Genomic DNA, 15,219 nt, shown 5'->3' on the forward strand with positions numbered 1-15,219 from the left:
CACAAGAACCCCCTGCAGCGCTACAGGCTGGGGACAGAGTGGCTGGAGAGCAGCCAGGCAGAAAGGGGACCTGGGAGTTGGGATTGACAGGAAGCTGAACATGAGCCAGCAGTGTGCCCAGGTGGCCGAGAAGGCCAATGGCATCCTGGCCTGTATCAGGAACAGTGTGGCCAGCAGGACCAGGGAAGTGATTCTTGCCCTGGACTCAGCGCTGGTGAGGCCTCACCTGGAGTACTGTGTCCAGTTCTGGGCCCCTCAGTTCAGGAAGGATATTGAGGTGCTGGAGCAGGTCCAGAGAAGAGCAACAAGGCTGGTGAAGGAACTTGAGCACAAGTCCTATGAGGAGAGGCTGAGGGAGCTGGGGCTGTTTAGCCTGGAGAAGAGGAGGCTCAGGGGAGACCTCATCACACTCTACAACTCCCTGAAAGGAGGCTGTAGCCAGGTGGGGGTTGGTCTCTTCTCCCAGGCAATCAACAGTAAGACAAGAGGGCATGGTCTTAAGCTCTGCCAGGGGAGGTTTAGATTAGATATTAGGAAGAAATTCTTTACAGAGAGGGTAATCAGCCATTGGAATGGGCTGCCCAGGGAAGTGGTGGATTCTCCATCCCTGGAGATTTTTCAGATGCAACTGGATGTGGCACTTAGTGCCATGGTCTGGTAACCACGGTGGTAGTGGGGCTGGACTTGATGATCTTGGAGGTCCCTTCCAACCCGGCCGATTCTATGATTCTGTGATTCTCTGTGTCGTTCTGCAAGACAGCCCTGTTCTAGAGCTCTGTGAGCCAGCAAGTGGTGCATTTGCCATCTGTGCTGAGGCAGCTGAGTGACTGCAGGTTGCAGTGGCTTTCCCACTGGGAACTAAACTGAAAATACTGTAGGGTCCAAACAGCAATTAACTAACCCAAAATAACTAAGTTTTAACAGTTAGGGTTTATAGCAGTTCTTGGGGTGAAAGGCATCATATCCTGGTGCCATCCTGCTTGTGTTATAAAGTGTTGTAAAATCATTCCTTCTTTTGTAAATTAAAGTTAAAACCTTTAACTCTTTCATGTAAAGCCGTTACTGAAATGCTGCACCTTGCCACGCGTGCATCAAAAGAGTCTGTCTGATGCAGCTGTGGCATCTCTCAAACTAAATTAACAACAGCAGAGAACTTTAAGGTGGTTCATTATCAAAGTCAGGAAAATGCTTGTGGCTCTGCAGTAATGCAGCATCTGCACACAACAGTTTCTGTCAGGAGAACTGCTCTTGTCACATGCAAGTAATCAAGTTTTGATTACTTGAATAAATCATCATCAGTTCGGTTGAGACGTTTTGCTGTGAAGCAGCTTAAAGTTATTTTGCTTGATTGCTACTTGGAGAGGTTCGAAGGCAACAATTTGAGTTCAAAGATGCTGAAGTTCTGTGCAGTTTACTCCTAACTGTAGGTTGTCTAAAAATGAGAGCTCTTGTATTTGATACATCCTGTCTACTCAGTCCAGATTGCAAAATAATTGAGAAATATTTCAAAATAGAAATATTTGTAAAGTTAAAAGAAGGAAATAGGCTTGTCCTACTGGCCACATCATGTTGAGTGCTTGTTGTGTGCTGTCTTTGCATGTAGTAAAAAGTGCCTAGTTCACTATAACTAGGTGTGAAATGCTAGGGTTGTGGACTAGCTGGTTCAACAGCAACACAGTCATAGAATCATAGAATGGTTTGGGTTGGAAGGGACATCAAAGAGCATCTAGTTCCAACTCCCCTGATATGGGCAGAGACACCTTTCAGTAGACCAGGTTGCTCAGAGCCCCATCCAGCCTGGCTTTGAACACCTCCAGGGATGGGGCATCCGCAAGTTCTGCAGAAAACCTATTCCAGTGCCTCACTACCCTCACAGTAAAGAATTTCTTCCTTATATCCAATCTAAATCTACTCTCAGCTTAAAGCTGGTTTTTTCTTGTCCTGTCACTATATCCCCTTGTAAATAGTTCCTCTCCAGCTTTCTGGTAGGTCCCCTTCTGCTACTGAAGGGCCACAATAAGGTCACTCCAGAGCCTTCTCTTCCCCAGGTTAAACAACCCCAACTCTTTCAATCTTTCCTCATGGGAGAAGTGCTCCAGCCCTCTGATTATTTTGGTACCCCTCCTCTGTACTCACTCTAACAGGTCAATTCCCTCCTGTGCTGAGAACCCCAGACTCAGACACAGCACTCCAGGTTGGATCTCACCAGAGTAAAGGGCAGAATCACCTCCCTCAACCCGCCAGCCACTCTGCTTTTGATGCAGCCCAGGATGTGTTTGGCTTTCTGGGCTGCAAGTGCACGTTGCTGGCTCATGTCCAGCCTCTCGTTCACCAGCAACCCCACGTCCTTCTTGGCAGGACTGCTCTTGGTCCATTCATCCCCCAGGCAGTATTGATACTGGGTGTTATCTTGACCCAGGTCAAGTACAGCACCTTACACTTGGCCTTGTTGAACCTCATGAGGTTCCCATGGGCCCACTTCTCGAGCTCGTCCAGGTCCCTTGGATGGCATCCCGTCCCTCAGGTGTGTCAGCTGCACCACTCAGCTTGGTGTCATCAGCAAACTTGCTGAGGGTGCACTCAATCTCTTTGTGTCATTGATGAAGACATTTAATAGCACTGGTCCCAGTAAGGACCCCTGCAGGACACCATTTGTCACAGTTGTCCGTCAGAGCATTGAGCTGTTGACCACTACCCTCTGAGTCTGACCGTCTAACTAATTCCTTATCCACAAAATAATTCACCCGTCAAATCTGTCTCTCTGTGGTTTAGAGAGAAGGATCCTGTGGGGGATCCTGTGTCAAAGGCCTTACAGAAGTCCAGAGAGATGATATCAATAGCCCTTCCCTTGTCCACTGATGCAATCACTCCATCACAGAAGGCCACTGGGTTGGTCAGGCAGGACTTGCCCCTGGTGAAGCTGTGTTGTTTGGCTGTCCCAGATCACCTCCTTGTATGCCAGGTGCCTTAGCACAGCTTCTCGGAGGATCTATTCCATGATCTTCCCAGCACAGAGGTGAGGCTGAAGGGTCAGTAACAATTCAGTCAGAAATTCTTTTCCCTAAAGGTTCATTAACAACACTGTGTCTTGGCTTCTGTAAGAAAAAACTTAACCTGTTCTAAATGTGCAATGCTTCTGTTTAAGCATTGTGGCACTACAGTGGGTCACAGTAAAATTTTACTGTGATATCTAAACTGTTGGTTACTATCTACTTAGAGTTACATATGACAAATTTTTTTCCAAGAAGTTGGGCCACAGCATCTGTCCTGGCTATATTCCTCAAATATATAGATCACAACTGCAATTTACTTGTAATTGTTACTGATAATTATAGAACACATTTGATGTCTTTGCTGCTCCATCTAGGGAAAGTAAATCACCTGCCCATCGCAGAAGATCAGTTGTAACCTGTTATTCAGATTTGAAGTTGTTGTGGCCAAGAGTGTCAAAGATGCTTTTATTTAGGGGGGTATCTGTATACAATATAAAGTTATACACAGTATATGCCAAATCTGGTTTCTTTTCCCTTACTATTGTGCATCTCTGCTGAGAAATAATGTGTTATAATTTTCTAAAAATAGTACTGGATCACACTTAGCACCCTAAAGATAGTAAAATGTTTTTCTGTTAGTGCCATAGAGCTGTGCCTGCAAACTGTCACATCTTCAGTGGAGTGTACTACTGGTCCTGATGGGAAGTTACTATTTTTTTAGGCACTTAAAGAAGAGGGTTGAGAGGATCGGTTTCTGTGTAGCATAAGGAGTGACTTCATGCACTCACACCTACAACTGCCAAAATAGTTTTCTTGAACTTAAGCAAAGCAACCTGGAGGAAACATTTGGCAAGCTTGTACTGTGGCCAGCAGTTCTCTGCCACCATCTTCACCATTTGCTTCCTGCTTGAATTTTAGGAGATGAGAAGAATATTTTATTGAAGAGCAATTTCTTCCCATGGGCAATGGAGTCTAGAGGAGGTTTCTCAAGTGCATGGTAGTTCACTGACACTTATACTTTAAATACCATAATTTTAAATACCATGGCAGTTCTGTTTTGTGAAATGTCAGTACAGATTCATCTTAATTTCCCAGTCTTGGATTGCCTCTGCCATGACTAGGTAACAAATGAAGAGCGAAACTGGATGGAATTGATCCTTTCTGCCATAGGTTCAGAAATGCCTTGGATGGTGGTTTTTTGGGGTGTTTTTTGTACTTGCTGTATTGAATCCAGGCTGGATCTGCTATTTGTGTAGCCTTTCTTTAGACACAGTTTTGTAAGTTGCTGTGTGATTTCTTGATGTATTTCAAATATGTCCATCAGCCCTTACTCCTGCCCCTCCAGTGTGTGGTCTCTTAGTTTCTTGGTTTCTGGAAACCTGGGTTCAGGAGGACTTACCAGTTCCTTTAAAAACAACCAAATTCTCCCTTCTCTTTGCTTTAGCTAGTTATAATACTGTAAGGTCAGATGATCCACATGTGCCTGTGTCCTTTTTCACTTCTCTTCTGTCATTTCCTGATATCCCAGTAATTTTTATTATCCTGAGCCCATTTCAACCAAGCGTAACAGAGAAGAACATAGATTGCAGAGGTAATGCTGTCCTTGAAAGCTTCTCAAGGCTGACATCACTGAAGGAGCCGAATAGATGGCTGCTTTTGGGTAAACGTAAATCTTACCACATGCAGATTTGCCTGAAAACTTGAAACTTGTGCGGTAGGAGACACAGTGATGATCAAAGGAGAAGAAAACTCTTTTTGTAACAGTCGTGCAGTGGGAGGAGGAATTGCAGAGGAATGCTGGAATAGTGCAGCACATGCCTTGAATGTCCTATAGGCAGTCAGGATCCTGGTGTCTATATCTGTTACCTATGAGGTGCTGAAGACCTGAAGAAGATGGACAGCCCCTTCATGTTCAGGGTATCTCCAGAGATCACTGCAGAATGGAAAGGTACCTTTCTGCTCTGGAAGAAACGATTGTGCTTTCCATAGGAACCTTATGAGCACCGACCAAACAATGCTTGAAAACCTCAGGAAAACTCTATCAGAGAACAAAAAAAATGTAAAATTGAAAATCAGGAATTCCTCAGTGGAGTTCTCCAGTGTCAAAGGATGTGACTTGGACTAAGCTGTTACTGTTTTCTCATTTTTCCTGCATTTATGGGCAGCGTATGAGAAATGCATTTTGTATGTGGAATTGGAACTTGGAAAACTAAGTTCTGTTTGGGAGCAAGACTTGTGTCTAGTAAATGGCTACCTGTGTGACTAGTGAATCACTATGGTATTTGAAATGCTCTTTTATATTTGCAGGGTCTCCTAGGTAAGTATAGGTTTGAATTTGGGTTGGATTGTGTATGTATCAGGCCTATTCCAAATAGGAAGAATTGCATTTGGGTTTTGGTTGTTATTTTTTCCTTCCCTTGTTAAAAAAGAAATAAAATCAGTGGACTATATAGAAAGGAAACAGACATGATTTAAAGGTGTTTAGTTTCTTGTTTGTTTTTGGTCTCTGGTTACTAGTATGTGTTCTTTTGATAAACAGTTATTTGAAAACAGAATTTGCTTCTTCTCTGGCTGCTCACTCAGGAGGAGGAGATAGGAAAAGGTCTGGGGAGAAAATATTGAACTAAAATTATATAGCTGTCTAAGTAATACTTACATTAAATAATTGTCCTGAATGGATTTTCCCTCTTCTTGATGGGGTATCCGTATGCTTTGGACAGAAGAAAGAGTTCATTTTCCAGAAACTTGACTTTGTTCTGGATCATTCCAGCATCTTTTTCTTCCAGGTGTGGTCAAACATTAAATATTGCTTATGGCTTTACTCTGGTAGCTCAGTGTAATGCACAAGATGTGCTTTGGGCCTTCTCACCTTTCGGGGCCAGAATACCTGAGAGTGTGAAACTGAGCTCTTGCAGCATTCACCGCCACTAGCTCTGATCAGGAAAGTGCAGGCACATGACTTCTGCTCTTCCAGAGCCAGAGGCTCAGGTTTTGACAATTCACAGTCTGAAGTCTGCCAGGAGGAGTAAGGCTGCAAGAGTAAGAGATGGTCCATGTTAGAAATTTTAGAAATAAATAATTTGGAAACCTTAATTTGTCAGCGTTTTCAGAGCGGATAAAGGATAGCCTCTGAATTCAGACCTCAAATGAGTGAAGTAAGCCTGCTTGAAGAAATGGGATCCAGTAAATGTTAACAGAAGCAAAAGCACAGTTGCTTTCCACTTTCTTAGTTCTTCTTCCTCTTGAAACTCTTGGAACTTCTCCTTTTTCTCCCTTCCTGGAATTGTTCTGGCTCAAAATACACCTATAAAATAAGATGATGTCCAGAAGCAGTCATTGGGTCTGGGAAATGTAAATTCACTATATGGTTTCAAGAAGATGTTAGCTTTCATAGAAAGAAAAACAACAGCAAATGAAAAAAACCCAACACATGAAGCATTGGGCAACTCTTCACATACATGCTACTACCACATGCTCCCAGCAGCAGTTGTCTGGCTTCTTAGTGTTAGTACAGACTGCTTGCTCTGATGACACTGTATCTGTTGCTGAGGTTGTTTTGCTGCTTTTTGTTTAAAGACTGGGAGTATTATGATGCCTCAGTCCTTGTGGTTACTGAATTATTTAGCTAAGATCAGTCTACCTCAGAACTCTCAACACAGAAGTTGCTCTTTGAAGTTGTGTGGAGAATTGCCGGGGCTCAGATGTCTTGGCTGAGGGATTTCTGTTGCTAGTAGTGTGAAGTACAGCAGCTACTTCAGGGTAATTTATCACCTGTTTTCCTACAAAGTAATGGCTCACTTTCTTTTCCCCAAGTGGACTTTGGATACTCTTCAGAAAAAGTGCTAGTTGAATATGTGAAATTCAGTGATACATCCTATTTTACACTTCATAATTCTAAGTAAAAACTACTGGTATAATGACAAAAAACATATAAGAGAGGAACTGCAGGAACTTGCTTTTGGAGGACACTAAATCAAATGAGAATTACTGTAGTTGTGGTTTAAAACAGTTTGTATGCACTCTGTTGAGTGATGGAAGAAGGCTTTACTACAGCTGCACTTAGTGTTTAACCTTGGAAGAGAGGATTCCTTACAAAGGAATGCTAAAACTGTTTATCCCTGTTGGATACACTTCCTTTCTTAATGTACTCTGGTTGCCTCTGACCTTGTCCTGGCCTTGTAAAACAGCACAGGTTGGTGTGCTGATGTGCCCAAGAGCCACATAAAATAATTGCATGTTGCTGTTATCCCCAGATATGTCACATTTCAAAACCTGTGAGTTGTAAACACATCTTGTAGATTTGAGGAAGGAATAGGAAACATTTACTCAAAGGCCTGTAAGCTATGGATCTGGCTTCTTTTCTGGTGTTCTGTCATCACTGGTCTGTGCATGGTATTACCACATGATACCATACGCACCTTCCTGCAGTTACCAGCATACTCTTTCTTCAGAGACTGCCTTTGCTTTAGAGTGTACTTTCTGAAGAGTTCAGTGTCTTCTGATGTGGTCCATTGTGTCGTGGGATAATTTGAAAAAGAAAAAGGGAGAAAAAAATGTAACCACATCTCTTGTTGTAAAATTGGTTTTTTTACTTTAGGAGTTGTTTTCTTCTAGGCTGGTGGTACCACAAGACTTAGCTGGTGCTTGCCCTGGACATCATGGTGGAAGCATCTGCATCACTGTAGCTAAGGGCAGTGTTCTCTTCTTGCTGTAAAGAGTTGCTGTGCAGTGAAGTAAAAAATGCATAGTACTTGAGACCATAATGAGATTCTGCAATAATTTGTTAAACACATTTCGATGCTATTGTTAGCATTTGGTGTTTCATGAACAGCTGTGCTGGTGCTGTGAAATAGATGTAGTTTCTGTCCTGAAGAACTGCAGCAAGAGATGTGATTTATATAACTCATGTTCCTTTTGCACTCAGTTTTATATAAATCATACTGAATAAAGGCAGTATTAATTATAGCATTGTCTTTTTTGAGTTTGACTTTTGCAGCCTGAAACATACTTCCATGAGTGTCTCTTGTCTTTCTTATTCTCACAAAGACACTAATTTGTTTGATATCTCTGTATTCCTCATTTTCTTCTTCAGATATTTCCTTACTCTTTCTGTAACTGTCATTGTCCAAATTTGCCTACAGATCCCAAATTCTTAGAACTTCTTGCAGTGTTCATTATCTCTGTCTTTCTTGGGCACTTCAGTGCTTGGCTTCTCTCAGCAAGCAAGAGAAGCTTGGTGATGTACAAGATCGAGACTTTTGGTGCTGTTTAGTGGTTGTGGACTCAGCATGACATAGAGCTATAGGTTGTGGTGGGGGTTTACAACTAGTCCAGACAGACCTTTGTCTCTGAGGGTTGTTGTCTTCCACCTGAGGATTGGCTTACCTGTCTGTTTCCTGGACTTGTGCCTGGGCCAGTGACATTTACCACAGAAGTTCATGCAAAGAGGTCAAGTTGGTCTTGTTTTCTGGGAATTGCGACCCTCTGTGTTTATAGTTTTACTCCAATGTAGAATGTTGGTTAAATTCACGTGGGTCTTCGGGGGACTGTTAGGAGTACCTGCTTGGCAAATTTACATATTGGTACTCCAAAGCATTGAGCAATTTAAATTTGTTTTGAGAGGCCATTTGACTAGTTTTAAGTTTGAATGTTTCAATCATTCTGGAAATTGCATAAATTGGAAAAAATTCAACCCAAGCAGGTGAAATCTCACAAATATACTTAAAGTACTTGAAAGCAGGCCATAGGGAATTTGGAAGGCACCTAACGTGTGCCAGCAGTGCTGCATAGAGCACCCTAAACTGTACTGCTACAAAAGCATCTCTGACCTTTGTAAATTGTTACCCTCACCTCTGCTCACTTCTGTCTCTTATCTTCTCCCAGCGAAAGCCAAATCCAAATGTGGTGCCACGTTCTTCCCCTGCGCCAGTGGGATCCACTGCATCATTGGCCGCTTCCGCTGCAACGGCTTCGAGGACTGTCCCGATGGCAGCGATGAGGAGAACTGCAGTAAGTGTGGGTCTGTGTGTGAGTGAGGGCACTGCTGCTTCTTTCAGCTAATTAATACCACTTAGAAGAATTCGATAGCCTTTAGTTTCTGAGTCAAATATTCTCCCTATCATTTACAACCCCCATAATCCTTGTATTTTCACTTTATAAATCAGTCTGTGTTGTGGTTTTTTTTTTAAGGTCCAGCTCACTCTTGCTTTGCATATAATGCCTGTATGATACTTCAAGCCTCTTTGTGACTTTGAAATGAGTTTGTGACTTTTGAATGAGTTTTAAGCTTCATGTTTGCTTTGAACATGTTCCCTCTACTCAAATGTAACTCAAATTGGGCAAATATTAAGTATCACTTTGAATTGTTCCATTTTTGTTTGCCTGAAGAATATGATGTATTTGTTAATCAGTACGTTTAGGTGTCTCTGTTTATACATGTTCTCAAACAACAAAAAAGCAAATAATGGCATATTTTGAGAAACAGGTTCTTGGAAGAAGGAGGTTTTTGGAGGCAGGCATGCCTGCCAATGCGCAGACTTCACAGAATATTCTGAGTTGGAAGGGACTCACAAGGATCATCAAGTCCAACTCTTAAGTGAATGGCCCGTATGGGGATCGAACCCACAACCTTGGTGTTATTAACACCATGCTCCAACCAACTGAGCTAATCTCAGACTGAGCTGCTGTTCAGCAACTTGCAGGGAAGTTGCAGCACAGAGTTCATCTGAAGTACTGCTTGACTTGGGCTAAACTCTGTGCATGTGGCTATGTAGATCCTTTTGTATCTGTAAGTCTAGCAGGGATATATCATAGCAGTAAGGAAAAGTTATGTTCAAGCCAGCAGTTCTGTTGTTATTATCAAGAGCTGGTAAAAGCATGGGTCTGTAGGTAAAAGCTTGCAGGAAATTACTTGCTCGCTATCTTGTTGGAGCTTGCTGAGTATTTCTTTTTAATAACATTTAAAGGTCAGGAGGAGGACAACAGACACCAACTTTCAAAGATAACAAAAGGGGCGATCTTTACAGTAATCTATCACTGTCTGCTTCTTGGAGGACTTGCCTTTCTTGTTCATGTGCTTTCCCCCACAGCATGAATATCTCTTAAGGTGCCATCTGTTGTTGGCCTAGAGAGTCTGGTTTGAGCCCTGGGAAGACTGTGGCAGTGATGTAGCACTTCTGCAGAGCAAGTGAAGCTAGAGGAAGATTGAAGGCTAAGGAAATTCCTCTGGGTTATGCTTAAACAAGTGGACTAGAAAAAAGTTTTGACAAAAGTACTTTGAGTACCCTTGAGGTAGTGGACTGATAAGCAGCAGGTCTCAACTGGAGGTGCACCAGCTCCTGAAGTTTGTTGTGAATGAAACAATTTCCTGTGAGCTTGTAGTGTGTAGCTCCAACGGGACTTTACAGCTGATGATAACATGCTGCTGATCTCCCCGTTTCTTTATGCCATTTAAGCATACTCTTGGTATTTTCTAGCATTCTGAATGTCAGTCGCTACTTATGAAGAACAACAATGTAGGCCCTAAGGTGACCTCAAAAATCAATGGCATACAAGCATGCAGCAGTTTTAAAGCAAAGGAGCTTTAGCATGTTCATGATAAACATGCTTTTGGGAAGCTGGAGAAATTGGGAGTGTTGGTTACATATACTGCAGGTTATATGCAGGGCAGACTTTAAAGTTTTATATTTTTTTAAAAGACTCTTTAAATCCAGCTCTTACTTTAAAGAATAAAAAAATAGGAAGCCAGTTAGTATTTGGAAACTGAAATGCCCTTTGTTATTGTGGCAGAGAAGCAGTTTGAAGCAGACAGGGCACCTAAACAACTTTTTTAAGGTTTTCATTTGGAAAGTTGCATTCAGTTTATCACCTCATTACCAAAAACTGTTGGGAGTCAGAGAAGAGTACCAACAATGATTAAGGAAGAGAGGTTGGTTTATGAGTAGATATTAAAAACAGCTAAGTTATGCATATCTTGGCTAAGCAATGACTGTTGGAGATTAAGGCTATATATGGTGTATATGAAGGGTGCAAACACTGTTCAAGGAGGGAACGTGTAGTTATATGTACTGGGCTATAGCTAAGAGTAGAGGGTTGAAATGAGAAAAGAGAAATATGTATCAAGAAAACCTCCTTGACAGTGAGATGCATTGAGGTGTGATGTAATCTGCTAGAAGGGTTGAAAACTGCACTGCTTGAAGCTTTAAATAAAAATGGGCATGGCATCTTAGAGCATCTTACTGCTGGGTTTGGCACGAATGAGAAGACTGCTCTACCTAAATGAGTCTGCTTAAATACCATTCTGTTTTTGCTCTCTGTGCAACAGTGGGCCTTATGTGAAAGGATTTTCTGGATGCTACTATAATGTGTATATTACCCTTAAAAAGGAGTTGAAATTCAAACAATGAGAAGTTGAGAGATCTCAGCAGTGCCATTGTATCAATTCAAAATAGTGAGGAAAATGGGGAAGGAGGAAAAAAACAGAAGCAAGGTAAATAAACCACTGCCTGGCAGTTCTCAGCCAGGATCATTGTCCGATAATATGAAACTTAAACTAAACTGAGTTTGTTGAAGAAGGAATCGACAGGAGGTGTTTATGGTAGGCAGTTCAAGTCCATATGTCTTCAGTGTGAGCAAATGTGGAACAGTGATCATGATTGGGGCTCTCATGAAAATGAACAGAAGGCTTATCACAACTGTGGGTGGAGTAAATCTTTGCTAATTGTAATAAATCTTGCACGAATTAGAAGTTTCAGCTTTCCCTGTTTAGAGGGAAGGTTGTTTGATTGCCAAGTTATTCACATATTCAGCAGACTTTCCAACTGTTGAGTTGAGACCTGTTGTCACTGATTGCTTGTGGGCTATTTAACCGCCTGGGTAAGAGAATTTCTAATGAAAGATCTCACTTTCTCTTTTTGCAGCAGCAAATCCCTTGCTTTGCTCTACTGCCCGATTCCACTGTAAAAATGGTCTTTGCATTGATAAAAGCTTTGTGTGTGACAGTCAAAATAACTGCCAAGACAACAGTGATGAAGAAAGCTGCGAAAGCCCTCAAGGTAGGCACAGAGTTTTTATTCTATTCTGCAATGATATTCCAACTCAAATTAACATGGAACAGGCTCAGCAGAAAATAAGATTCTGTTGGCTTGCTCTAAGTTGGCTGGAGCTGCGGTTTCCTCATTCTGCAAATAATGAAGTGTGTAGAGTGTGTGTGTGTGCATGCATACATTTCATTTTCAGTGCTCAGAAGACTGGTATCTTTTTCAGATTATTAAAAACACATTTTTGCAGGAAGTGCTTATAATCTGTGATCCAGTGCTCACTGAAGTTGCTGGGAATCCATTTAGTAACTTCTGCAAGATGGATTGGACCCAGGGGGATTGATAGTAAAAGTACAGTTGAAAGTGAATCTGTCTATTTACCAGATGAGTAAATCTTGTGTAGTCTTAAAACTTTAGATCCTCACTGCTCAGTTACTTTCTGAAAGGCATGTTTCACTGCAGGACAAGTCTACAGTGAAAGCATTTATTCCTACCCTTCCTTGTTTCTGTATTTAGAGTAAAGGATGAAGGCAGAAGAAGATTTTTGCTTGGAACTTGTTGTGTATTGAATCTTGTGAGAATCTCAAAACACAGTCTTTGATTTAATTTTTTTTCTTTTTTAACCTATGCTAAAGTCTACATCTAGTGCTGGATATCTTCAGGGGAGGTGTGATATGCTTCTGCCTAAAGAAAGCAGGGCATGTGAAGAGAGATAGAGCAGGGTATGAAGGAATAAGTAATGAGTGAAATTGAAGGAGAATGACTTTAATATATAGCTGCACTGATCATTTAGTCTTTTGTGGAAAAGAAAACAATCCTGAGCTTAACATGGTGATAAATATTCTTGACAACTCACAGCGGAAGAGGGAAGACATGCAACAGCAATGCCAATAAAACAAGGTTTATAGCAATGGTGTGTGACAATCTCTTCTGTGTCATTCCTCCGCCTAACCTGTGAGCTCTTTCCTGTGGCTCCACATGGAAGGGCTGAAGGGGTCATCCTGGTAAGGCATCTGTGTGCTGAGCTATATCACACCCTGGGAACTGGCCTTGGATCAGAGCCTCGGAGAGGGGGTCTGGCCTGCCCCTACTCTCTGTCTGGATGGGGGAGGAAAGGGCTGGTGAGGGACCAGCACGTGCCGAGGGACAAATTGTTCTTCACTGCAGGTCTAAGGCAGCATAATAAGATTAATGTGGGTGGTAAGGTTTTGTGTTGGGTTTCTTTTTCTTTCTCTTTTTTAGCTTCTGAAGCTTAAAGCAGCAGTGCTGTTTTCCAAGGTTGGGATGACTTCTTCCTTTGCAGATTAATTGGCTGGATTGCCTCCAGGTTGTTTGTTGTCATGACAATCTGCTTTTGAAAGTGACTGTGAGGCGCAGGAGAAGAAAAGAGCTGTATTTCATGAAGCACTTACTCTTGTCTCTATATTTGGTCCTCCTGAAAATGTCAGAATAGAAAGAGGGTTAAGCAAAGTAATTCTGATTATATATGAAAGAGAGCCAAACAAGGAAGAAAGAACTCTTTCTCATTAAGACAAGAGCATCCATGGATTGTGAGCTCTTTTATTTAAAGAAAAAAAAAATCTGAGTATGAGGTTGGGAATGAGGAGTTCCCAAAGTATAATGCTGGTTGTGGGATGTGATTGGGTTTGCCCTTTGGCAGCTCAGAGCCTCCCTGAATTGCCATTTCACCATCTGGAAGTGGATGATGCTTGCATACCTGTCTTTCAAAGCAATGATTAAACAGTGTTCAACTGTTCAACTTCCCATCTCAATGTAAATGACAGTTACTTCTGGAGTTTTCAGCTATGGGTATGTCTGTCCTGGCTTCCAAACACACCAACTACTTTGTGTTAATTGGGAGTTAGAGGCTACTGTGGACAGTCTTTAATTTCTCACAATTCTTTCTACAGCAGATCTAATTACTGTAATTACAATGTTAACATAGTACCCAAGAATCCTGGTCATTAACTAGAACTCAAGTGCTCTGGGTACTTGGGGACAGAACAAAGCAAATCTATAACATGTTATAAAATGAAGATAGAGGGTTTTCTTCCCACTGGCTATGTTATCACATCAAATGTGGTAGCTTTAGTTCAGTGTAATTGAGTGTAGTCTGACATGTGAGATTGCCCTTGTGTGCTATTTTTCTATCTATAAATGTGTTGATTTAGAAGTCACCAAGCTTCTGAACCACTGTATGATAGTGTCATTATCACCATTTAACAGATGGGGAAAAGAGGGCATAGATCAGCTAAACAAAATGATCCTGGAGTGCCATCCTGGCTGGTAGGAGCAGAGCTTCATCCATGCTTGTCTGCTTCAGGGCCATGTCATTAAACTTAATCAATGTTTGCAAACTGGTTTGAGATACTGTGATAACATGTGAAATAGAAGTGTTAATTATTAATTGATGCTTTGCTCTCCTTCTGCTCTTGGGTATACTGACAAGCTTTTTAAATTACCACCTCTTCCTACTCTTCCATGAACTTCAAAGGTCTCCTTTATCCTGCTGTCATTACTGGAAAGCTCCAGTAGCATATCAGTTTGGTTTGTGTCAGATACTCCTCCATGCGTAAAGATCCTTTCAATCAAGAAGGGTCACTCTGCAGGCTAGGAAAACAGGAATGTGACCTCCTGTTGAAAGATATACTGACCCAGCTTTGACATGGAACACTTCAAAATGTGCCATCCTTGATGAATAATAGCTTTACTAGCATACTGCAATTTGGGATGAGCCTGAAGAAGTACATTTATAAGCATTAATTTCAGTCATAAGTGCTAGCATCACTCATTTGAGAGGAGGGAGACAGAGTCCCCAGGATTTAGTTGTGAAAATGAGAGGAAGATCAAATTTTGCAGGATGTGTTCCTGCCCTCCTTTCTCCTTACCGCTTGTGACTGAGTGTTGCATGTCTTACAAAGGTTTGTATGTCATGGGGAAAGTGCCAGATTAAACAGTGACAATTTAGCAGCAAGTCAAAGAATTCTACTCTAATTCCTGACAGAAATTATTTGTAGCTCTTGTTACTGCCATGATAAATTTCAGGGCTGTTCCTTTAATCCCACTCCAGCTAAACTTTGGTCATCTCAGTTTTCCAGCATTGAAGTAGTACAGCCAAATACTTCCCTTTGGCTGGAATGTGGTGTATTCCATCAAAGCATATGCTTCAGTTTTTGGGATTGGATGGA

General features: G+C 41.8%; 1 protein-coding gene across 2 annotated transcripts in view; it reads left to right on the top strand.

Moving 5' to 3' along the window:
• The window catches only part of LDLRAD3 (low density lipoprotein receptor class A domain containing 3), a 109,290-nt gene that overhangs the window by 44,115 nt on the left and 49,956 nt on the right, over positions 1–15,219 (top strand). For both annotated transcript variants that reach the window (XR_004357780.1, XM_032691998.1), the window contains exons 3-4: positions 8,877–9,002; positions 11,912–12,046. Coding sequence is in view for 1 of the 2 variants with exons in the window: in XM_032691998.1 (XP_032547889.1) it covers positions 8,877–9,002; positions 11,912–12,046 (261 nt within the window). In the remaining variant the exon portion in view is untranslated. The remainder of the gene's footprint in view (positions 1–8,876; positions 9,003–11,911; positions 12,047–15,219) is intronic.

The sequence above is a fragment of the Chiroxiphia lanceolata genome, chromosome 6 (genome assembly GCF_009829145.1).
Source record: "Chiroxiphia lanceolata isolate bChiLan1 chromosome 6, bChiLan1.pri, whole genome shotgun sequence".
NCBI lineage: Eukaryota > Metazoa > Chordata > Aves > Passeriformes > Pipridae > Chiroxiphia > Chiroxiphia lanceolata.